The sequence below is a fragment of the Oryzias latipes genome, chromosome 19 (assembly GCF_002234675.1).
Source record: "Oryzias latipes chromosome 19, ASM223467v1".
NCBI classification, from domain to species: domain Eukaryota; kingdom Metazoa; phylum Chordata; class Actinopteri; order Beloniformes; family Adrianichthyidae; genus Oryzias; species Oryzias latipes.
This window is the reverse complement of record NC_019877.2, coordinates 7,980,706-8,006,760: the sequence shown is the minus strand read 5'-3', so window position 1 is coordinate 8,006,760 and position 26,055 is coordinate 7,980,706. Positions and strand designations below refer to the sequence as shown.

The 26,055-nt window shown below is 37.5% G+C and overlaps 1 protein-coding gene and 1 pseudogene across 1 annotated transcript; one reads left to right on the top strand and one right to left on the bottom strand.

The window, feature by feature from the left end:
• Positions 1 to 1,568: 1,568 nt before the first annotated feature.
• Positions 1,569 to 6,642, top strand: LOC101175029 (serine protease 27-like). Its single transcript, XM_020712289.2, has 7 exons — positions 1,569 to 3,971; positions 4,811 to 4,831; positions 4,917 to 5,079; positions 5,288 to 5,556; positions 5,622 to 5,767; positions 5,842 to 6,121; positions 6,343 to 6,642. The coding sequence occupies exons 1-7, from the start codon at positions 3,917 to 3,919 to the stop codon at positions 6,363 to 6,365; spliced, it is 957 nt and encodes a 318-aa protein (XP_020567948.1). The 5' UTR covers positions 1,569 to 3,916; the 3' UTR covers positions 6,366 to 6,642.
• Positions 6,643 to 9,970: 3,328 nt separating this feature from the next.
• On the bottom strand, positions 9,971 to 23,992 carry LOC101157402 (annotated as a pseudogene).
• Between the last annotated feature and the right edge of the window lie 2,063 nt (positions 23,993 to 26,055).

The following is a 26,055-nucleotide window of genomic DNA, read 5'->3' as shown; positions in this document are numbered from 1 at the left end:
ACAAATCAAGTTAGGGTGAACAAACGTTATAAATGCGCATATAGCAAAAACAAAACAAAATTTAAAAAATTGGGAAAAGGCAAAGCAAAAAACAATACAAAATAACAACATTTTTGATATATTTTGATAAATTACTGTAGTTTTCTTGTTTTTGTTTGGAATCCATTTAAGACACTTATAATAATCAGAAAAATAATTTAAAAAAATACTAAACAAAGGGCATGTATTTTTCCATTTACATAAATGAATAAAATGTTTGGATAAAATAATAACAACATTGATAACATCAGAAATTCCCGGGTCCAGATTTTCCATAAAGAAAAGAACATCAGGTAAAGAAAAAAAGGGAACATTTAAAACGTTGAGAGACAACCAATTGAAATGTATGAATTGTATTGCTCGTTTTTTAAAGCAAATGACTAAGATCATTAAAACAAAGAAAAGAGCCTCGATGGCACATAGCCGATAAGGTCGAACAAAGTTAGATTTATGGTTAGATCTTACTTGCGCATTTCACAATTTCCTCACTTACATGAAGTAACAAGGAAAAAACATGTCACTTCCTTCTTTTAACCCTTTTACTTCTGTCTGATAGTTTCGATTTTGCTGCCTTTTTCAACTCTCAGGCTTAAATGAAAAACAGACAGACATGTGGTTTGAATACTTGACAGACCCTTGTTTGTCTCAGGGAGGAAGTGACTTACAGAGCACAAATAGGACTCTATAGAATCTACAATATCTTTTTTCCGCAGTTATGACTCCTTTGCTGAGTTAAGTCAGTCACCGGCGATTCAGTCTGAGTAACACCTGATAAATAGCATGGTCACACAGATGGATATCTTGAGACTAAAAATGTAAAGTGTTGCAATCATTTGAATGTTTGAATCTTACACACTAAAAACTCCATTGGTCAAAATAACTTAACTGAACTCCAAGGTTAAAAAGGGACCAACTTCTTTTTGGATTACTTAAAAAAACAACAAAAAAAATCAGGGTAAAAAAAAAAAAAACGTAAATTGTGTTAAAATGAAACTATTACAACCCCCAAAAGGTGCTCCAAAAAGTAACCCAAAAATATATCTCAACATGAAAAACTCAAGAATGGAGTTAAAAATATAACTTTTTGGGGGTAAAACCGCGGAGGGGGGGGGGGGGGGGGGTTATGATACTTTTGCTCATTTTTGTTTATTATAAGTTTGTTTCTTTTTGCCAGGTTTGGAGGGGGTCAGAGTGTGGGGTGGGGTTGGGGTTGTTTTAAGAGCGTACTAAGCCATAGAGTCTGAAGCATCCATGAAAGAAAAGTAAACTAACTTTAGTGCAAAAGTTTATAGAAAATTTTCTAAACCATTCCATACTGTAAGAAAACAAGGTTTTAGCACAATTATAGTTTGAACTGAATGTGACTGTTTGTTTTTTAGTCATGCTGCTAAGTCTCAGGTCAGAAAATAAAACTAATGTCTCTTACGAACCCTATATAACAATGTTGACTTTAACGTTTGACAGTGAGGAAACATGAAACAGTTTCATTAATAACTTCACCTGTTGGTCCAGGAACAGGTAGAGCCCCTTTTGCTGAGTTCTCTGACCAATGATGCTGACTGTCCCTCGTCTGATGCTGTCTCATGTTTGTCTTCCTCATTATCTTCTGTCATTCATGCTGGCTGTGGATCATGCTGCTCAGTCTCATCTTCCTCCTCCTCATTACTCCTCTGTTGCACCATCTCTTTTGCTCCTTCTGCTGTACTTTCCTTCTTAAAATAAATTAAAATAAGAATATATGTAAACTTTCTCTTCATTCTCTGAAAATTGACATACACAAGCATCAACTAATGACTTTAGGTAACTCTGTGGAAACAGGTCAAAGACACATCCAAATGCTGCGGTAACACAACAACACAGTCCACAAACAGATTTGAAAAGAAATGTAGCGCCACTGGTTTCTCATAACTTAACCTATATAACAATGTTGACTTTAACGTTTGACAGTGAGGAGGAAGCAATGGCTGCGTCATAAAAATAACCAAAATGTACACAGAAAAGACTATCAGTATTGTAAAATCTAAGTACTATCATGCTACGATGAGTTCAGAAATTAAAATTGTAATTTGGCAAAAAGGACAGAGTCAGATAAACTCAACTTATTGGAGCTAAACTGTAAAATATTTTGCTTTACCAATAGACAAAAACAGAAAGCAAACAAGTCACTCATCTAACTTCACATGCGTATGAGCCTCTAAACCAGGGGTCTGCAACCTGCAGCTCCAGAGCCACATGTGGGTCATTTACCCTTCAGTCTGGCTCTCTGGTTAAAGAAAAAGAAAATGGTTTTAATTTTTAAAAGTTACTGTCAAATAATTGAGTAGTAAATGAAACCAACTCAGACTTTTCTCATTCACAAACAGTTCAAGGATAGTTTCTATCACAAGTCAAAACAAAGCATTTTTGATAGATTTTTATGAGCCGTCTCACTATTAGCTCTGATTTCATTTTGGTTACTTAGATTTACTAATGACTGGCTAAGATGAACCACAAAAGGTAAATAAAAACTTTTTTTTTTTAATCACTGCTGGCATGCACTACTACATATGTTGCATAGAGATAATCCTATGTAAAACAGAGTGTCTTTTATTTTGAAAGGAAGTCATTTGAACCTCTGTCAAAAGTTATAAACAATTTCACATTTTGTAAAAGGGCTTTTTTCTCTTTATGTTTTGGTTTTATTTATGCCGAGGAAAACTATAGTTCAATTATATTTATCACATGAGTAACAATAATATAATACAAATCAGTTTCTCTTTATTGTAAAGGGTGAAGTAAGACTTTGTAGATCCTACTGGGTTGTGGTCAGTGAAAAATTGACCTGAATGGCTCTTAAAGTGTTGTAGGTTGTATACCACTGCTCTAACTATGGCTTGTCTCACAAAGTTAAAGTTAAGAACATGAAATCGTCCAAAACCTCCCTGCTCCATGCAGAATGATTTAGAGTTCTTTTTTCTATTGAGATAAGGGAGACAGCTCCTGAAACACAACCCCATACCATAATCCTCCCTCCACCAAACTTCCAATTTGTCAGTCAAGTAGCTCTGGAATCATAGCACCGTAGATGGTAAAATGGGATTCATCCTCCCGGGTTTTCACTGCTAGTCATCGTTTAATCTGGCACTTTGTGTTTCACTGTGTTATGTGAGGCTTGGATGCAGCTCCTCTATGTATCTCCCTCACTGTCTGAAGGCCATGTGAAGATGGAGATCTGTGGGGTTTCGGTTGTGTGAGGTTTCTTCATGGTTGGAATGCATGAGGTTTTTTTTTTTTCAAATAAAAAGCAGTTAAAGGTTCTCATTCATTCATGATGTTTCCTTGAAGTCGAGTCATGGCAACTGGACTTAAAATCTTCTTCCTTGAAACGTTTCGCTGCTCATCCAAGTGGATTCATCGGCAGCTGTTTTTAAATAAAACATTTTCTTGGAAAAAAGAAACCTTGTCTTATGTTATTCTTAATCAAAATTTAAATTCATTTTTTTAAATTTACATTGGGAAGTGAAACAATACTTATAACTTTAAGTATAAAAACTATCAATGACTCAGCACAATTCTTAGCATGTTTGACGCCCCTATCTTTATTTATTCACACACTCCACAAAAATCAGCTGACTGTTATCTTTTCATATGATAATAGCATTGTATTTCATCCTAAAAATAAAACTTGTGAGACTGTGGTTTTAAGATAGCAATTCTTTATCATTCTAAGCTGTACTCCCTGAAACTCCGGATCTCATTCAAGCTTTTTGGAATGGAAAAGGTAAAATGACTTTCATGCAAATATTTTGATGGGAGGGACAGTTGACCGTACAAGTGGAGTATATAAACTGTAGAACAATCAGTGCTAACACTCAGAGAAGGTCTCTACAGTAGCACAATGGCTTTGTGGAAGCTGGTTTCCTTTCTGGTTCTTGTTGGTCTTCTCCCTACAGGTACGTCTATTTTTTAGTTTCTCTTTAACATTATTCAGGATAAGAAACTAAAACTATTTGTTTGCTGAAAATTGTTTAGTGGCATTCTTCAGACGGCTGCACTGTGGGGTAGTGGTTAGCACTCATAAATCACAGCTAAAAGGCTCTGGTTCAAATCCCAGCCAGGGCTGTTGAGTTTGCATGTTCTCCCTGTGAATGTGTGGGTTTTCTCCATCTTTCTCCCACAGAGAGAAGGCTTTATAGATTAAAAGATTACTCTAAATTGCCTCTAGATGTGAGTATGATTGTGTTGCCCTACAACAGACCAGAAACCTGTGCAAGATGTACCCCACCTTCCTCCAGCAGTGGCTGGGATAGGCTCCAGCAACCCAGTGACCCCAAATGAGATTAGGCGGTTTTGGAAAAACTTTGAATAACAACTTTAATTGGCTTTATGTTGATGAATGTTCATGGAAATGCACATGGGTACAGAGTACTGTTACTAGTCCTGGTCATTGCCAATTTTAAAAACAGTAACCATAAATGTCCCTGTTTATTGTGGATTATTATGGGATAAATGTTCTTTTAAACTAGTTACTACATCAGTGTCCCATAAATAACTGGTACAAAACCAAAGTACATTTGTTTTTATTTTTCTCTTTGGTCAACTTAATTTTAAAGAATATAAACGCTGATTCATGCCAAAACGCATCTAGAGGTTACAACTTTAAATTGTTTTTTGCCACTAAAACATCAGCTTTTAATAAAACCAACATTAGTTGGTTTTATTAGTAAGTTTTGTACAGTTGCTTTTGATGTTTTTCTTAAAACTTTTTTTTCATTTGTCATCTCTTTTCTAGGGTCCCTTGCCCAGCTCGATGGTAAGAACATTTACTAAATTAAACTATTTTATTTTATTTTGTAAACTACTTTTCTCATGGATTGCCTCATATTTTTGTGTTTCAGTGTGCGGCATTGCTCCACTCAATTCAAAAATTGTTGGGGGGGCAGATGCTGTGCCAGGAAGTTGGCCTTGGCAGGCCAGTCTGCAGTATTTCGGCAAGCATTTTTGTGGTGGCTCCCTGATCAACAAGGAATGGGTGCTGACTGCGGCTCACTGTGTTGCTGGGTGAGAAAATGAAAAGCTGCTCATTGTAGTGAATAGTCAGGACTCGGATTTCACCCTGATTTGTGAAAGAAAGCAAATATCTGATTTGACGTAAGAAGGAAATCTCTGACATTCCTTAAACTCCTTAAACAGTCAACAAAATTTTAGATAAGAAATATTGCAAAATGCAAATATATGTTCAGGTTAATGATTTATTTTCTGATTGCAGAACAAGCACAAAGAAATTGTTGGTTTCTCTTGGCCGTCAGAATTTGGAAGGAAAGAACCCAAATGAGGTGTCCAGGCGCGTAGCCGCTATAATAGTTCACCCGGACTTTGACAGAGGAACTATGAACAACGACATCGCCCTGGTCAGACTCTCTTCACCTGTACCTTTCAGTCACTACATCAGGCCTGTGTGTTTAGCAGCGAGTGCAAGTGTGTTCAACAATGGCACTGGCAGCTGGGTCACCGGCTGGGGTCACATTAAAGAAGGAGGCAAGCTCACTCTTACTATATACTCCATACTTGCACGAGATGGTCTAAAGTGTGTTTCCTTCTAGAGCTGTTGCCGTTTCCTCAAACTATTCAAGAAGTGGCTGTGCCAGTTATTGGAAGCCGACAGTGTAACTGTCTCTATGGAGTCATCAACATCACCAGCAACATGATCTGTGCTGGACGTTTGGATGGGGGCAAAGACTCGTGTCAGGTATGCTGCTCATTTTAAAAGTCTCTTTAAAGATAAGGGTTAAATTATTTATATATTTATTTATTTTGCCTCAGGGAGACTCGGGTGGTCCCATGTTGACTAAGCTGGGTTCTGTTTGGATCCAATCTGGAATCGTCAGTTTTGGTATTGGCTGTGCTCGGCCCAATCTGCCAGGAGTGTATTCTAGAGTTTCCCGTTACCAGACTTGGATCAAATCTCACATAAGCTCTCATGAGCCAGGCTTTGTCCAGTTCCCCTCCATGGAACCGGATCCAGACAGCAATTACACCTGTCCTGGCCTGCCAACTGCCACAGCTTTGCCTGTTACCAGTCCTACAAGCAGGTCAAACCTTGGTAATTACAAAACCAATTCATCTATGCATCCACTTGTTCACTGATTGATAAAAACCTGCCCATCTGGTGTGCACAAAAACCCCACTTGGGCAGGGACAATTATTTCTAGAAATATTGTGTTATCTTCCAAAGACATTGTTATTTTTCATGATATAGACCCTTTAGGATCAAGTGTTTGAGCTGCTTCACTGTCATCTATCTAACATGTTTTACATCAACAGGAGGGGTAAAGACAGTCCATTGATGTGGAATTATGGGAGAAGTCCTCGCAGAAGATTCCAACAAAATTTACTATGTAATAATCTTTTAATTATGAATGAAAAAAGATGTTGGAGCAATTATTATTATCACTGAGAAAGAGGGTCTAAGGTCAAAGATGCCCAGTTATCTTAGTCTGTAGGGTTTAGTTTAGCAATCAGCTATTGTATTTTGTGAATGATTTGATGTTTTTGTACATTTACCGGTATGAAGCCGTTGAGATGATTATGTTGTGATATTGGGCTATATAAATAAAATTGAATTGCATTGAATTAAATTGAATCAGAAAATGGATGAAGCTAAACATGACTGTTTATTTCTCTTGGACTGGGGCTCCATCCAAGAACTGGGACCACTGGTTTCTTTGGTAATACTCTAAGACGTCATAGTTTAAAACCTTGGATGGCACAGAAGGTTGCCCTGCTTAAACCAGCACATGTCCAGGCCCGTCTAAAGTCTGCCAGTGAACATTTGGATGATCCAGAGGAGTCATGGGAGAAAGTCATGCGCTCAGATGAGACCAAAATAAAACTTTTTAGTCTGAATTCCACTTGCCGTGTTTGGATGAAGAAGAACGTGAAGTACCATCCCAAGAATACCATCCCTACTGTGAAGTATAAAGGCCCGTACACACCGGGACGAATATTCGCCAGGCGTTATTCGCCAGCGTTTTTCGCCACCTTTTTTGTGTTCACACCCAGGCGATTTTCGCTGACGATGAGTGGAGTGAACATGCAATTTCATTCCCTGACATTAGATGGCGCTTAATGTAAAACAGAAATACTCCTGTACACAAGGTGGCGCTGCGCAACTTTACGCTTCTGAAAGTCGCTTTTCACTCAGAAGAAGAGAGCAAGTACTTACACGCTTGTCAGAATCAAACAAAGAAAACATGAATATTTCAAGCACCAGTAGCTCCAACTGGTGTTTGGTTCGGGGATGTTTTAGAATGTCCGTCATTATTGCTTCGCGGCTGTGTAGACGCTACTTGGCGTCTATCTTCTTCGCTGGTATGTGTGCTCAGCAAGGCAGTTTTGTGTTTGAGCGCCCCCAAGTTGTGTTTTACTCTAACTTCAGAAGCTCCAGACATGTGTGCAAAAGCGCCATTCTCATTGGTCGAGTAGATTTCGACGCGACGCGTCGAAAAAAAAAAACGAACCCGAGGCGTTTTTTTTTTTGACGCTTTAACGCGTGGCGTTTTTTCGCGTCGGTGTGCACACTCTCGTTGGTGCCCTTTGTTTAGTCACGAGGCGTTAAACGTCGGCGAAAATCGCCGGCGAAATTCGTCCCGGTGTGAACAGGCCTTAAAGGCCCGTACACACCGGGACGAATATTCGCCAGGCGTTATTCGCCAGCGTTTTTCGCCACGTTTTTTGTGTTCACACCCAGGCGATTTTCGCTGACGATGAGTGGAGTGAACATGCAATTTCATTCCCTGACATTAGATGGCGCTTAATGTAAAACAGAAATACTCCTGTACACAAGGTGGCGCTGCGCAACTTTACGCTTCTGAAAGTCGCTTTTCACTCAGAAGAAGAGAGCAAGTATTTACACGCTTGTCAGAATCAAACAAAGAAAACATGAATATTTCAAGCACCAGTAGTTCCAACTGGTGCTTGGTTCGGGGATATTTTAGAATGTCCGTCATTATTGCTTCGCGGCTGTGTGTAGACGCTACTTGGCGTCTATCTTCTTCGCTGGTATGTGTGCTCAGCAAGGCAGTTTTGTGTTTGAGCACCCCCAAGTTGTGTTTTACTGTAACTTCAGAAGCTCCAGACACGTGAGCAAAAGCGCCATTCTCATTGGTCGAGTAGATTTCGACGCGACGCGTCGAAAAAAAAAAACGAACCCGAGGCGTTTTTTTTTTTTGACGCTTTAACGCCTGGCGTTTTTTCGCGTCGGTGTGCACACTCTCGTTGGTGCCCTTTGTTTAGTCACGAGGCGTTAAACGTCGGCGAAAATCGCCGGCGAAATTCGTCCCGGTGTGAACAGGCCTTAAGGCTGGTAGCATGATGTCATGTTTTTTTTTTTTTCGCACATGGGATAGAACGACTGTCCTGTCTTCAGGAGAGGATAACCAGGGTTATGTATTGCTAGATTTTGGGGAACAACATCCTTCCCTCAGTTAGAGTCTGAGTAATAAGGAAGAAAGGCTACTGTTCTAAATGTTAACATTGATTTTCTCAGGTGATCAAATACTTATTTGCAGCAGTACCATACAAATTAATTATTTTACAAAATCATACAATATGATTTCCAGAGATAGTTTTAAATCAGTTTTAAATCACAGTGGATCTGCACCAAAGATGAAAATGTCAGACCCCCTCCATGATTTCTAAGTGGGAGAACTTGCAAAATTCACAGGGGGTTCAAATACTTGTTTCAGTATAGCTACTTGTTCTACTCTACAAAAGTGGTAGCATGTTTAATTGTTCAGATTTAGTTTTTTTTAAGCTCCTTGTAGAACTTCTTGGTGTTTTTTTAAAGCAGTTCGGCTGTTCTTGTTTTTTATTTTTTTGATTAGGTCGTTTTCAAAAAGAAATCTTTTTTGGTTTTTTGGGCATAGTCAGAGCAGCAGTAATTTATATAAACCTCACTTTTTGGTCAAAAGAAAGTTGCACTAGTGCACATGTGTCAAACTCAAGGCCCGCGGGGCAAATGTGGCACGCCGGCCATTTATGTGGCCCGAGAGAGCATAAAAGTTTTTAATTTCTTAAAATAAAAAATAAAGATTGGGTGTGTATTTATTCATATCTAGGGGGAATCTGATTTGAAATATCGGATTGAGCAATTGTACATTAGTTTTTAAACACGGTCCATATTACCTAACTTGACAGAATCAAATTTAAAAGGATTTATGTTAGAGTAACAGGCAAACATATGTTTTCTATGCAACTGTAATTGTCACTTTAAAAATTTATAATAAATAAGTAAAAGAGTTATTTAGCATTAAGGAGTAGTGACATTTTTTTATTACATTTAGTTACATGTATAAGTTATATTTGGCTCTTTGAGGACAACCACTATGCCGATGTGGCCCTCGGTGAAAATGAGTTTGACACCCCTGCACCAGTGGATCTACAAACCACCAGCTCCTAAAGACATGAAAATCATGAACAACACTTTATTTTTAATGTACTTCCATTAAATCACAGTCTATTACATAGGTGCCAGTTTGTGACTCCTTTAGTCTTTGTATTTATTTATTTTTGCTAAAAATCTTCCTAATAAATGCACTATGTGAGTCATGAAGTACGCCTGCTCAAGGCAGAGGGCGCTGGTAATCTCACAGAATGTGACACTGCGGCTAAAGAATAGTAGAATTAGTAGTTGCAAGTCAAGTGAAGCTGCCCAATTGTTCTTTAAAATTGTTTAGCATCAGTTTCTAAATGGAGGATTACGTGTCTAAACTAAGGAATTTGTGGAGACACGTCACTGACAGTGATCTGCATTGAGACAAAGAGACTTTTAAAACTGAAGAAGGAACAGGAACACTTCTACAAACAGGTTTTTCATGTGTTTCTTAAGAAGGACAAACTTCATTTATAAGTAAATGTAAGTCAAAAATAACACATTTGGGGATTTTATTTCTGTACTACATTTTGTACACAGAAGAAAAATGTTGAAACCAAATTTAATACACCTTTTAACTGGTGCCAATCAAATGGTGAATGGGTAACTCTTTGGGGGTTCACATGTTTGTAAATCTGACTGATAACATCAGTGGCTCACCAGCCGTGAACCTCACCTCACTGAAATGGACCTTTGTAATATGAAAGGCAGGATTTTTTCATTTTACTTATGAGGTTTGGTTTGTTTGGTCTTGTTTTGTTTATTCTTGTTCTGTTTTTCATGTGCTTTTCCCTCTTTCCTGTCTCTCCTGATTTCTTTAGTTAAACATCGTCTGTGTATCTAGACATGAAGTGCGTACAAGCATCATCTGGCATCATGTCCATTCTGCTAGGCTTCAAATGAAGTGCTTGTTTCCTTATTTTTAATATTTTTTATTTACTGATTTACTCAATGTAGGCACATTCACTTGCATATTTCGCAAAGTTAAGATAATGCATTTAAGGTGTGGGTAGAAGGACACAATACTTATTTCATTAAAAAAAACTTGCAGCAAAGATACATCCTTTGAAGAAGGAAAATACGTGATTTAGCATAGTTTGCTCAAAAATAAATAAAAGCTAAGCATTAATACAAAGTTCAATGGGTGTTGACATCCACAGCAGATGAGACGAATGGGATTTATGGCTCTGGGGGGGCTCCTGTATCTGGATCTGCATCTGGATCCGCTGCATTTGCATTTTCATTAATCATTTGACTGTATTTGCTCTTAAAGAATCCAGCCTGAAAAAAAAAGGATTTCTGTATGTCCTAAAAAGACTTTTTGCACTTAATACACCTAGAAAAGATATCAATGATCATGTTTTGCTGTTAGCTTTCCTTATCTAAAATGTCTCTCACCTTATAAAGGCCAGCAGTAACCAAGGCCACAAATGCCAACCCTCCCAGAGATCCTCCAACAATCTCTTTAGTGAAATCTGGCTCAGAGTAAATCTCCACTTCTGCTTCAAGCTGAAAGGGGAAGCAACAAAATGTTAAAATCATTTACAAGTGTCTTTTAAATCAAGAACAGAGAATATTCAGTCACCTTGCGAACAGGAGGCTTGTGGGTGGAAGTTGTGGAGAAAAAGATGTACTGATCTTGGTCGTATTCAAGACTGACTGTGCTGATCAGGAGGAATCTGGAGGAAGAAAGTCCAATCTGAGAGAAAGAAAAGAATTCCAGGTTAACCTTTTAGTTCAATTTAAGTAAAACCATACATACTTGCAGGACTACACCTTAGAAAGAATATTTTACGGTATAACAGGGCATCCTTGCATGTTACTTACCTGTTCTATCCACCCAGACGTCAGATTAGCAGAGATGGTATGTGTTATTTTCTCCTGCTTCTCCATGAACCTTCTGCACTTGAATGTCCTGCACGTGGCTACAGAGCAGTCCTGTAGGTGATAAAGGCAAAGAAAGCTGAACTGGAATCCATTTTTAGTCTAATAACAACAATAACAGGTACATCACTTACCACTATTTTAGTCTTCTTTACTTGATCAATAAAGTCAGTGATGGTCGGTGTTTCGTCTTTGACACTTTCACAATCTGGAATCTGAAGGAAGACAGGATTAATCGCTTCATCTAAAGTCATGACGGGAGTCTAAGACTTATTCCTAAGATCAGGGTAAATACTCTTGAACTCTTGAATCTATTATAGTTACCATTTTTGGCTTTAATAGCTCACCTGCAGAGTTTCCCCATCTCCCCAAATGTCTTTGTCTCCGAGTTTTATTGGAACCTCGATCACAACAGTCAGATTTAATGCCCTGAAATTGTTTGTAACCTGAAAAAAATAATTTTAAAGGCTTTAGTCTATGATCACCAAATATATCTAACAGTAAATTAACTTCAAAGTTGAACGTATCCTAATACCGTACATAAGCCATTTACCTCTGCTGATTGTTGGAATGGTTTCTTCAGGTCTTTTCCAAAAGAGAAGTTCCTGTAGATGTGGGACCTAACAAACATTACACAGTTATGTTTTTATTTTTTTTGCTACAACTGTGGATTAATTTTTAGTTTTTCAGTAAACTAGTGAAGTTGAGCTGTGACAAGACGAACCCCTCGATTGTAACCAGAATGCTGTACTTCACATCAATCTCCTTTTTCTTGTAGAGTTCACTCAAAGAGGATTGCTGCTGATTCCCACTGGGAAATTGAACAGCATGTCAGCACATATGTTGGATACATTAATAATATATGATAGGATAAATACCTGGAGGCATTAGCAGTGATGGAGATCTGTCTGCCAACTTGACTGTTGGTTTCAATCCCATAAGAAACTATAAAAATTGCCTTAAAAAACAAAAACAAATAAAACATCAGGTGGAATCTTCCTTTGAATTCATGCTTTGCATTGAAAGAAATGGTCTTAACCTTAGATTTGCTTCTGAAAATTGGTTTATCAACCGTGCAGAGCGTTTTTCCCCGACTTTGACCATCCTCACTGTCTGAAGAGTTGCATTCAATTCTCCCCTGTTTAAAAAAAGACTTCAATCAAAGCTAAATCGAGCGGAAAATGAAAAACTTAAAGCGATCTTGATGTCTTACCTTAATGATGGTGAACTTCCTGTAGGAGATTCCAGCTGGGTATGTGAGAGTAACATGGCTGTTGTATGAGTTTTCCTCCCTGTTCTCCAGTGATACCGTTACATTCACAAGTTCATCGATGCCCACTTTAACCAACGCAGAGCTGACAGAAAAAACAAAATGAACAATACAGCCATCCTCAACCATTGCAAGAAAACATTTTTGTTCAAATCCTGGCTGCAAGATGGATGCTTAACTAGCAGATGTGTGGATTTTGCTAAGCAGAGAAATAAAATCCTCTTTAAATGGATTTTAATCTAACAAGTAAAAATTATCTATTTCTATTTTAAAAACATAATCATAATATGAACGCTGGATGATTTATTTTGAAACATATGCATTTTTCCAAATGTTTTGCCACAGTTTAATTTGATTAATAAAGTTTCTGCTTGTGTTCTCATTTTCAATGTTCAGTTCCAACAACAATTATCTTTAAGACAGACCTGATCAAAAGGGATCATTTACAAAGGATCATAAAAAGACACACTAAACTCATCAATTGTTATTTATTAATTAATTAAAATAGATGTAAGTAGTTTAAACACATTACAAATTACATATGAATTTCACAACATTAACATTTGAAAATCTGTCTATATTTTACAGTCATGAAGCACTTTGATATTTGTTTTGTAGAGAAAAGCCCATTACTACCTGAACATGTCAAAGTCTTTCACCTTCAGTTTCTTTAAAGTTAAAGTAAAGATAAGGACATCAAGTATCTAAATGAATTCCAACTATTATTCATGAACTTTTGAATCTGCAGGAAAACTTTACAATGTCCTTGCTGTAAATGACAGTTCAGCTCAAGTAAAAGCGCAAACCATGAATAACCCTTTGCAAATGAATCATTGTCTGTATATGAGAGCTGGACTGAGTGAGCGTGCAATCAGACATTAGAGATTGCTTACTGCCAGCTCCAAAAAAAAAGTCAAAGTAAGTCGCCATTTTTTCCCAATATGAGCGCTGCTTTGTTGGAACCAGAAATTGCCAGAAAGTAATGATTAGTCTGACTCGGTCTGACTTTCAATGGGAACCACTTTCACCAATCAGAAGTGAGGTTATTGGAAGGCCACAGCCTTACCACTTGAAAGCAGCATAAGAGATAATATGTACAACACTTAGAACATTCAACATAAGAACCACATACTTTTATTGAGACATCTGATTGGCCAGTGTCATGGTGCCTCTGGCAGTCTCTCCTCCCCTTCCCCTCTCTGCTCTGCCTTCCTGATTGGACCCAGCTGTGGACATTCATCTCCTCACCTGCCAGGCTTATTAAGAAGATCCATCTCCAGCATTTCAGTGAAGTTAAGGCTGTGGTGCTACCACCTCATAGACCTTACGACTGCTCCATAGAACTGCTCAACGGTGCTACTCTGCCCAAGGTCAGACTATTTAATTTGTCAGGTCCCAAGAAAGCAGCTATGGAGAGTTACGTCAAGGAGGCAGTTCCAGTGAGACTCCTACCACTTCCACCATCATTTCACCCACCTGCACTGTGCATCAAAACCAGGGTCCAGCAAGCTTAAGGTGGGGAACCTAATCATCCTCCTTGCCCTTTGTTTGTGCCATCTTCCCTTAGATCTGATGTACTTACCTGGGGGCACACGTCACGCATCTCCTGTCACGCCGGATTTCACAGAACCTTTAGTCTTCTGCAACTAAGGTTTCTTCTGGCCATCCATGGAAAAGGATGTCAGGGAGTACCTTGGTGCCCGCACCACCTGCGCCCGTTCCAAATCTTCCAGCTCTCCTCCTTTTGGAATACTTCATCCTCTGCCCATACCAAGTTGACCTTGGTCCCATACAGCAGTATACTTCATTACTTGGCTTCCTCCATCTCAAGGCAACACAGTTGTACTCATTGTCATCAACTGGTTTTCTAAATTAGCTCGTTTCATTCCGTTTCCTCAGTCACCATGGCATTCCTGCGGATATTGTATCTGACCGCGGTCCTCGGTTCAAATCCCAGGTTTGGAAGGCTTTCTGCTCTGCCTTGGGAGCCACAGTCAGTCTCACCCCTGGATACCATCCACAGTCCAAAGGTCATGCGGAGCGGGCGAATAAGGAGTTGGAGGCAGCACTCCAATGCCTTGCTTCACAAAATGTTGATGTTTCCAATCGAGACCTCCTTCGGGCACTCACCACCTCTGTTTATGTCCCAGGAATTCGATTTGGCAGTGCCCTTGGTCCAACACCATCTCCAACGGTGCCAATGCATTTGACGTCAGACCAGGGCTGCTGTCTTGCACACACGGAGAACAAATGCCGCATTGCTAATCATCACAGGGTGGTTGGGGCCCGCTTACCAACCTGGTAAGTGGGCCGGGTTCCAGTGTCTGGGTCTTATGTAGACAACTTGTAATAAAGAAAAATAGAATGACCGAGTAATAGCTGTTTATTTCTCAATAGAAGTCTATGGGACTTTGGCTCCTTGGAGCCAGCGGGTACTTCCTGATTGGAACATGAGTGGAGAGGGGTCACTCAGTCCAGTTCTCATATACAGTCAATCATGTAAATGCACTTTTCCATAACTAAAAACTAAAACGTTCAAGGCAAACTCCTGCCAACCTAAACTACAGATAAAGGTTTTTCCTCCGTATCTTGGCCTCACCTGCTGAAGTTGAAATCCACTTTCAGGTCATCCATACATGTCTGATCAGCGCCACAGTTGATCTCAAACTCCATCTGAAGAAGATCATCAAAACTAAGCACTAAGTTTGGTGGATGTAATGAGAGTTTTTAAGGTCACTGACCGGGTGAAAGGTTGTCATAGATTGATGACCAAGACTTGGTCTAAGATTTGTGCTGGAAGGCAAACCTTCAAATTTAAAACTGAGCTCGTTGTTAAGTGGATTCAGAGCATCTTCTGGACAAGCCTGAAGAAAAAGGAAAATAAATACACATTCAGTTTGGCCACATTGCATTATTTATGTCCGAATGTTGTTTTTATACTAAAAAGTTATACCTGAATGAAAAATTGAATCATGTGGCACTCATCTTTTCTCAAGCCAACTTCAAGTGAGCTAGTCTGATGTCGTTGTTTCTCAGCAATGTAAGCTCGGCTGTTTGGGAACTTTCGGGTGGCATCCAGTGTTAAAGTGTAAGTAATTTTTGCTTGAGCTAAAAAAAAAACCAGATAGGGTTTTTTTAGTCACAGAAAAAAACAACAAGGCTAAGCTTTGGCAAACTAAAAATTAATCAAATTAGTTAAATGCATAAATATTTCATTATTAATGCATATAATGTCTTTTTTATTTATGATATTGTGTGCCTGAGTTACTTTCCTTGTGTCAGATAATGCATTGTTTACTTTAGTGTTGTGATGTGTTTTGTCTTTAGTTCAGCCTGTGTCTTTATCAGAATAAAATAAATGTGTTTTTTTCACTGCTCTCCCTAATTTTTGTAGATTAAATAGATAAAGAAAATATGATGTGGACAAAATTACCACAAAAAGTGAAGTAAGTAGACAAAGTTAATACATGCAATAGATTTCACTGTATGGGTTCAAGTCCCTCTTTAATTTATTATGTGACAAAAGATATGAGAAGACCTGTATATTTGTATATTATGTTGAATAAAAAACGATTTTTTTTGTTGTTGCTTTTTTTATGCTTTAAATAATAATATATTTGTTGGCTTCATCACCTTAGGAATATGTGACTGTTACCCATGCACGCTCACAACTGTCAAAATGTGTGTGTGTGTGTGGGGGGGGGGGGGGGGGGTATGAATGATAAAAGATGAAGGAAAAACAACCTGTGTCAACAGCAGTTCGTGTTTTCATGATGAAGCAGACTCTGGCTGTGGTTTTCAGATCTTTTGAGCAGTTTTCTTCCTGTGTTGAAATTTTCTCTGGGCTGAAGGTAACAGAAGGTTCCACAGTCACTATAGGTCTGGACCTAAAAAGGCAGAGAGTTGGGAATTATATGACAGTTGAGCAGAATAAAAGGTGATAGAGGTAAATCAACATTTTACTTTATGTTAAAATTAAACAGTGAGCTTCTACTGGAGACATATGGTGGATAATCTTGTCTCAACTTTTTTTCTCCTCTGCCTGCACCTTTAGCAAAGGTGCAACACCTCACAGAAGAACTCACCTGAGAAAAACTACTGTGCCCTTAGAACCCACCACTAAGTCAGGCAGTCTGTCACCACTCTGATCAGAAGACCACTGAGTGAAGGAGACGCCAAAGAACTTCAGTCCTGACTGCACTTCAGAAGCAGCGATTCTCTGTGAGATGGAGATTCTGTGTTAAAAGAACAAGTCAGCTGGACGCAGTTTCAGAAACCTTCAGTTCATGGATATGACTCACCTGTGAATAGGAAGGATTGATACTTTTGTCCCGTGAACCGTGGAATATGTAAATACTGCCTTGACCATCATCCTCTAAAGGTGCTCCAACTGCTAGATCATTAAATGTATCCATGTTCAGATCAGGCAGAACAGCGAGAGCAGATCCAAACCGTCCCTTGGTTGTTGGATGTCCTCTTAATATGGTTTGTGAGGATGGTCTTTCAAAGGAACACTCTATGTTCTGGTCGTAGGAGCAGATAAAACCATTCATGGAGGACAAGACAAAAATGACCATATCAGCATATTCATGTGATTTTTAAATGTTGCTTACCAACAGAACTATTGTGCAGACATAGACTCGTCCTTCTCTGTCAGCCTCCTTATACATCGGAGAAGATATGAGGATCAGATCAGAGAAGCTGTCATTATCCACATCCATGGCACAAAGCACTGCGCCAAAATATTCCCCAGCCTGAAACCACAAGAAGGAAAGGTTTTGGTTTAGGAATTTTAATACGTTTTGTTTTGTTTTTCCTTCGTAAACTAAATATCTAGTTTTATCAAATTAATCATGTTTACGTAATCCCAACCCTATTCTAGGTTAAGACCAGATGTGCTTGTGTGTGGGGGTTGATATGTCCACATTTGATTAGGATTGGTTGTAACACATACCTGTAGTGTGCTGGGGTTGATTACTTGTTTAAATGTGTCCCCAGAAACCACCTCTACAGCTCCTCTGTGCTGATATCTTGGACCCCCCAAAATTGTCAGTGCACCTCTAGTAGTCGTAGCAACCGCCATGGAGTAACCTAAAATTCAACAGTTTAGTAAACATTAAAGTTTTGCAGTCACAAACTGCTGACATTTAATTTTTTGTTCTCTGCTCACACATTTCCACTGAAAATATTTGAGATAATTGGAACTTTAAAAAATGTCAAAAGAAAAAAAAAAACTTAAACAACTTTGCAGATATAAAACTTTGTGTTCAACTTACCAAGATAACTGTCAGGCTCCATTTTCTCAGACCCATAGGACACACTCGCGCTGTTGTTGTATCTCTTATAACCTCCCTTCCACTGGTTGGCACCAACAATTCCCATCTGAATTCCCTGTGGATGAAGATGTGTTTAGTGACATTTCTTCTGTCATACTTTTATTAAAATGTCTAGTTCCGATGATCACCATAGGCCCGTAAGCAGCACTAAAGCCCTCCTGGGACATTTCCATTTTCAGTGTGTTTCCACCAGTCTGAGATCCTGTTAAGCCAAAATACATAACTTTAGATTTCTCAACACAATATAATGGAGAAATTCCATAAGTACAAGGAAAAGTTAAGACATTCTACATTTCAAGTTTTGTTGTGAGAACTATGGCAAACTGAGAATACATAAAGTTAGATTTAGATTTGTAATATTAAATCTTAAAAGTACCTTCAATGGGAAAAATCTGTGATTGCAAAGTTTCTCTTATGTTCTCAAGTGCCTGAAAGCTCTCTACTTGAAACACATGCTTTTGTTTTGGGTCAGATGCAATCGAGTAAAGCTCGTCTTTTCCTGTAGAGGACTTGAATGCACTGCCCACCTAGAAAGATAAAAAAATGTTTGAAATTAACTTTAAAGAAATCCATGAGTGTAACATTTTTCTGTAGAGACCCTTTAGAAAGTTGATGCCAATCCCTTTGGATTGGCATCAACTTTTTTTTAAATGTCACTATACTCAAAATGTCACTATACTCAAATTTTGTTATGCAAAAGTGGCCTAAATAATAATAAACTCTATTTAATTTTGACGTAAAAAATTGTTAAATTTGAATAAAACCAACCAAATGAAGTTAACTTACCCCAATAGCATAACGAACAATATTTTTTGTCTTAGCGTCGTCTATTGCTGATGGCAAATTTTCAGGGTAATCCGATTTTCCATCTGTAATAACTATCAAAATTTTATCCACATTGGATGCAGACACGCCAGAGAAAACTTCCCTCCTGTTAAAAAAAGATCTTGAGAGTTAAAACGTTTTTAATGGAACATTTGGAGAGAAAAAATGTTTACGTTTTTATTTTCAATGTATTAGTTTAACTTGAGGGACTTGATCTTAGCCCCTTAATTCCAGTGACTCTGAATGCTTCTCCACCACCGTCATATGTGACCTAACCAATGCGACTTTGGAAAACATTTCCATAAAAACACCCCTCAACCTTGTGGACAGCCTTCCCACAAGAGTTGAATGTGTAATAGCTGCAAAAGGTGGCCTGTCATCACATTGAATTTAAGAATTGGATGGCACCTCAGGGCATATGCGAGTCAAGGAAGGTGAGCGAATACTTTTGGTGATAGTGTATTCTGAAATAAACCAATTCCAAACCACATTTATAGTTTTCTGAAAAATCTTAATAAATGTGCAACATTTATTTCAAAGATGCTTAAATGAAAAATGTTACAGTTTGGAGCTTATCTGATTTTCCAGAAAAGTACATCTGTACCAAAGGTGACCCTTTTTTTCCTTTGATTACTTTGGAAAATGCAGTTTTGGCTTATTTTAATGAAAAAAAATTCTAAGATCCTTAGCATAGAATCTGTGCCAACAGTGACTCTACAATAAAACATTATCTGTTTTATTTATATGATTTTAAAATCATATAAATAATTTTAAAATAAAACATATTTACTCAAAATATTTAAAGGTATTCAATTGTTCACTGCTGAAAAATGGCCTGGTATTGCAGTTATGTCTCTTTACAGTACTTTTACCTTTTAAATTTGAATACAAGCAAGCATGCTAAGTCCATTTCTGTTGTTACAATTCAAATAAAAGGTATGCATTGCAATAAGATTACAAAGGTACTTACACAATTTTCTTGATGGCCTCAGCTGTATATGTTCTGCCACCCAGCTGCCTTATATTGTCAACTTTTATCTCCCAGTCTTTGGGGGAATATGTTGTAAAGTTAAAGTAAATTGTATATAAATTAGAAAACTGGGCAACTGCAAACTGCAAAGAAAAAATACTATAGATTACTTAAAGCTGAAACTGAGATGCATTTAAAAGAAAAACTACAAAAAGAACAACAAAATACTGCTGAAGTAGTGTTACTCCAGACAAAAAATCAGAGACCTTAAATTTAACAAAACTTTGTATTTTAGGGTACAGCATGTGGACGGTTTTGAGAAGACATGTTTCTGTGAAGGTTTAAAATTGGATTACCTATGCTGGTATTAAAGAAACTAATAAAGGTAACTGAAATGCTGAGATTTTGTGTCTCTGACTTGCCTTTGCATCTTCTTGTTGAAGTGAACTGATTATTTTTGTCACAAATTCCTTCATTTTAGAAAAGTCTGTTCCAGAAACACTGCCTGAGCCATCCAATAGAAATGCAATGTTTGCTTTTTTACATTCTATTGAGAAAAAGGAAAGAAAGTAAAATGGTTAGACAGTCCTCCACACTTTTATGATTTATATTGTACTTTACGTCAAGGGTGTGTTTTTGATTTTTTGGTTTATCAAAAGAATAACTGATTTAGTTTTACACTTGGGATGTTGTCATTATGAATGTGATGTGTCTGGCTTTGCAAGTAATACTTACGCGGAAGAACAGATGGAAAACGGCGTGTCACTCGGTTATATCTGTCCAACTCGATGCACACGCCATTATACATGGTAATATGTTTGCATGCAGTGGGAATGGTTGGGCCACACACCTGAAATGGGAAGAACGCACACAAATAAATTTAACTGTAGTCTTCTCTTTAGTTATTTAAAAAATAAATATATATTTTTTTGAAAAATCAATGCTTTTAATGAATCACCAAAGTGTTCTGTGTAGACGGATCACTTGTCATTGTCAAACCGAGGGACATGTTAACTACCAACATTCCATCTGTAAAAAAAAAAAAAAAAGTTTTTGAATAATTTTAAGCATATTTGGCTAATTTTAATCCACAATTCCCAGAGTTGAAGCACGTTTTACCCAACTTCCCATTCAGCAGAAGCACATGCTATAAAGGTTATAGTATGTCTGCTCTTATGCTTTAAGCTAATGATTGTGTCCCAAATGCTTGAGAAAATACATTCATGTGTAAGATGTTCACCTTTCATATTATCTATACTCATGAATTTCATAAATGATCTGTACTTGGACTGGCAAAGTATAAATACCTCTAATTAGAAGCTACAAAGCAGGTTATGATTGTTAAATAAAAATAGTTATAAGGCAAGGCAAAGCGAGTGCTTCACAAAACTGGAAAAATGCATTAGAAATCAAAATACATAACAGTGCAAAGATTAAAAACATACATAATCATTATAAAATGTACTTTAAAAGAAAGTAAAGATTACATAAGTCGGCTTCCTACCACTCTATTTCAAGCAATTAATCAATAATACAAGCATAAAAGGCGTAATTAAGAGCAATTATAATGGCTTTTTTTACTTACATGTGTCTGTGGATGTATATACTGTTATTTTTAAAACTTTCATTTTCCAACAAGTCACAATTAATCATCCAAAGTTTAATAAACATATGTCTAGAACTATGTCTTTTTGGTCTGCCTTTGTAGTTTTTGTTTTGATCACTTTATCTGTTTTAATCAAATCCAAAGGTAAAAACTTTATCCTATTATTGATGAAAGCATTTTTACGTACCTGAAATGTTCTCAGTTACACATCTACTGTGTGAGCATTTCAATATACTTCCTCTTCGATCTCTCTGGTTTTGTTGAAGAGGCGCACCAACAAGCAAACTACGGGAACAGGGAAAGTATTTAGGTGTTAGGATGATGTGGGGTTTTTTCTTAACAAAGGTTTCTCATACAACGTATTTTATTGTGCTTAGACTTGATGCAAAACCTTTGTCACCGCAGCAATAACCACTTCAACAGATACACCTGCTGTCTTTGAACTGAAGAGTTCAAACTTGGAAAAAATATCATAACTTTTGATGAATCAAAATTGAAGGAATAGTGACTGTAAGTGCAGAATTAGCACATCTTATAAATGTTAAGATTTGAACTTACTCTGATTGCCTTAGCACCATCTGGTGGCCAAAACCCGCATCTCCTGAACTCAGGGACTTCCAAGCCACAGGATCGACATTGAAACAAAGTGCAGCTTCTAATACTAATGAAGAAAGAAGAATTTTAGATATTAGGAATTTCACCTATAAATGTAACCAATACATATTTGTTCATTTGTTAGATGTAAAACTTTTAGCATTTCTTTGCTTTTCTCTTGTTCTTTTACTTTTAAAAAATACTTTGAAAAGCCAAAATAAAATACTTTAACTTATTTATATACTTATACATGAAACATCTCATGGATGCACTGGGACGCATCCTCAGTGATGTATCCTGAGGTCATCGGATGTTAAAAAATATGAGTGTACTAATCCATGTTCATTTGTCCATGTTTATAAAAAGAGAACCAATTCTTTGTCCTGCTGTTGAAATATTCATATGTTCATGTGATATTTCAACTATTTTTTGTATACTTTGTAATATGATAGTATGTTTTATCCAGGATAATAGTTTTTATGAGATAATTTTTGTCTACTATTATTGATTTGATTTATTCATATTAATTTTAGTTTTATATTTGTTTCTAAAGTCCAGTGTTTTCCTCCACACCAGCGAATGAGGGTCTTTGCAGGGGGGTCTTAGGTCTGGCTGCCTTCTTTAGTCGGGGACAGTCGACCCTGTGGTGATGTCCTCTGTGATCTTGACTGGGGGGTCACTGGTGTGGACAGATCCCTAAAAGCTCAGGGCACCAGCTCACTGGCCTTGTGGTACAGTGTCCATCGTGAGACTAGGAGGTTGTGAGTTCAAATCCAAATCATTCTGGTATTTGGGACATTAAGCAGTAAGGGGTCAAATCAGTTAAATGCAGAGAACAAATTCCTCGCAGGTGTGGAGCAGAGGGCCTTTAAATTTATTTTCATTTTCTCACTACAGCTTCAAGCATTAAAGTGTTTTTTTTATTTCTATTATTACTTCAATTGTTTATTTTCTGTATGTGTGAGAAAATGCTTCCTGCTCTTGTCTCAGAAGGTTTCAGCTATTTATTCTCTCTATATTTGTCAGTGAGACTGACACAATCTCCTTCTCAGCGTCCCATCATTTCCCCTCTCCCTTCTTCTTTGCACGGCATCATTTCCCCAGCAGTTAGATTAATGGCTGTTCTGTTAGTCTTTTTCGGTAATAAAGTTTGACAGAAACAACTATCAGCCTTGGATGAGTTTCCACGGTGAAAAACATTGTAAAAAAAAAAGGAAGGAAAAACAAATCGTTTTTTTTTTTTTTCATTTACTCAATGCTTATTCTGTCAATAACGAAAATTTTGTCAGCTTTAGTAATAAAAAATCTTACAATTTCTTTCAATTTCAGTTCATTTTTAGTTTAAGGATTGCAAAAATGACAACTCCCTACTTTCATGGGGACATGTGGAAGACCATCGTATTTTATTACTGCTCTCGTCCTCATTTTTCTTTTTGAATAAACAATTTTCGCCGTCTTTTCAACAGCCTAAACTAAATAAAAGCCCAGTAAAGGGGTCAATAATAGTATTTTTCATTGTTACTAGCATTTTAGGGTCATAACTGTGCTTTGCTGTGCATAAAAATCCTTTTCTGTTGGTAATATATACATTGTCCACAGCTTTTAAAAAAAAAATGACGTAACATTTAATCCTTGGGGGATTTTGAATTTAATGGACTTTAAAATTTTGAAAGAAAAAGGCAGAATCTTACACAGTCAGGGGGGTTAATGCTCAGATGATTACTTAGGAAAAGAAGAACTGAAATTTCTAGCTGTGATAACACAATGACCACTAACTGTCATTGAAAATTGATGCTCTTGAATAACGGGAACAAATGTTGGAGATAAAAACTAAAGTAAAATGTAATTTTCAAGCTTGTAGTTAAAGTTTTTCAGGTAGAATATAAAAAAGAAAAAGTCTTACCAAACCAGATAGGAGTTGCAAAAAGTATCCAGTCCATTGTGTTACTGTCATGGATAGTAACTGTGAAGTGTGACAAATCCTCTGGGGTCAACTTTGCTTTGAAGCTGCAAAGTTATCTGGCTTCTATTTCAGACAGTATGAAGGAGGTGATGTTGAAAGCAGAATGCAGAAATGTCAGAGGACAGCACATATTTAAACTAAATGTATAGGTGGAGTCACAATACTGACACCATCAAGATTTTTTTTTCATCCACCACAGAGAGAAAAGCATAAGTGGGTTAGTTTAGTTTATTAAGAAGTTAACACATGTAAAAATAAAAATCTAATTATAGCAACAAAAAAAAACTTTGAGGGACAATTATGTAGTCATCTAACTAAACTTAACAATAATTCATCAAAATATTTAAAAATTAAAATTTGATCATCTAATTTCTAAATAATCCCTTTCGGGTCTTGGGGTTGCTGGAGCCTATCCCAACCACTGCTGTCAAAGGTCAGAGCTCTGTCTCCTCCTCTGGTCATCACCCGTCGCCAGAATTCTAAGTCCATTTATCTCCCAGCAACCCACCCTTAGCTTTGTAGACTTTTAGCTGAGCTAATAAACCTGCTGCAGTGGGATCCAGCCGTCTGCTGTTCTTGTGTCAACTGTTAAAATAATATCAGTTAAAATACTTTACATCTAAAATAACAACTTGATTATTCTAGATTTTAACAGTGTCTTATGTAATATTTGCAATACATTTTTCTCAAAAAACTTTTTTTTTTCAATTGGATTGATACATTTTCATTTTCAATAGTTTGTTTTTCAGAGGACACAGGGTAACAAACGAGTGCATGGTTCAAAACAGAAGCTCTGTCCGGCCTCAAGTGATAACCACTCAAGTTGAAAGTATCAACTCTTTAAAAAAAGTGTGCATTTCAAAGTGTTTTCACAACGGATGCGTTTAGCAAACAGAGTTGATACTGCACCTACAGGAAATTAGTTTATGGTCGATGACCAACAGCTTCTTGCAAGTTTTTAAAGTAAGAAAAAGTTTTTTCCACTTTTTAAACTTTCATATAAGAACTACAAACTTTTATCAAAAGTGAAAAAGTGGCTTCACATGACCAAAAATTAAAAATTAATGTAAACATTTGCCTCTCTTTAGTGAAATTGGTTTCAAATTTAACAAAGTAGAGACAATTTCCATTTTTTTTATTATAAACAATGGAAACAAAGTATTTGCTTATATATTTAAAATTAAAACTTCAGAATCCTAATATGTTTATTTATAAACCCGTTTATATATCGCCAGGACGGTCAGTTCTGCGAACATGAATTGTGTTTTTTTTTTGCCTAACTATGTGTAAAATGTGAACCATAATTCTAAACCTGTTGGAAATCTCCACATGACCAGTGGACGAGGCACACCCAGATGCTGGAACCCGGAAGGAAGACACAGGTAAGTGAGTGGGTAAGTAATAGGATTTATTTTGATGCGGCGTGGTAAGGAGTCATGGCGTGGCTGGAGTTCCAGCGTTTACAGGATGCGTTGCGTGGCGTTTTCTCAGGAGTTTCAGGAACGTAGCGGCTGCTTGTGGGAACATCTGACTCAGGTGACACTCCTGGCTTGAAGTTCTGAGGCAGGAGAACAAAGTTAGTGTGGAACCAAAACATAGGAACCAGACATGAGTCTAAAGACCAGACTAGGCACCATCAGGGGCAACGAACTGGCAAAGAATGCTGGAACTGTGTCTCCTTATGAAGAGCTGAGGCTTGATGAGGTGAGTAGTCACAGCTGGTAGAGTCAGGTAGCAGAGCAGAGAGGGGAGGGGGAGGAGAACTTACAGAGGCACCATGACACTCCAATCATGATGACAAAAAAGCCCCTATTTACAATCTACAATTCTATTTGTGAAGGTCAAAGGACAAGCTCCAAGACATTTTCTCCTCAATTTTGGAGGAGGGGGGGGGGGGGGTAAGGGCAAAGAAGAAAGGGGGGAAATCTTGAGGAGGATTACAGAGGTGGTGGTGGTGGTGCCGTACATTCATTAAGCAAAAAGATGCTGGTGGATCTCATCGTTACTGTCTAGTGTGAATGTTAGTCAAAAGGGGCGGGGCCTGTCCATACATACTTACAGTACAGACCAAAAATTTGGACACACCTTCTCATTCAAAGAGTTATGGGTTTGGAAACAGCTGTGATGCCAATTAGAGGACAAACCTGAGTTCATCA

Coding starts and splice junctions, on each gene's coding strand:
- LOC101175029 (XM_020712289.2), top strand. CDS start 3,917: ATGGCTTTGTGGAAGCTGGTTTCCTTTCTGGTTCTTGTTGGTCTTCTC. Junction 4,832..4,916: donor GTCCCTTGCCCAGCTCGATG/GTAAGAACATTT, acceptor TTTGTGTTTCAG/TGTGCGGCATTGCTCCACTC. Junction 5,557..5,621: donor GGGTCACATTAAAGAAGGAG/GCAAGCTCACTC, acceptor GTTTCCTTCTAG/AGCTGTTGCCGTTTCCTCAA.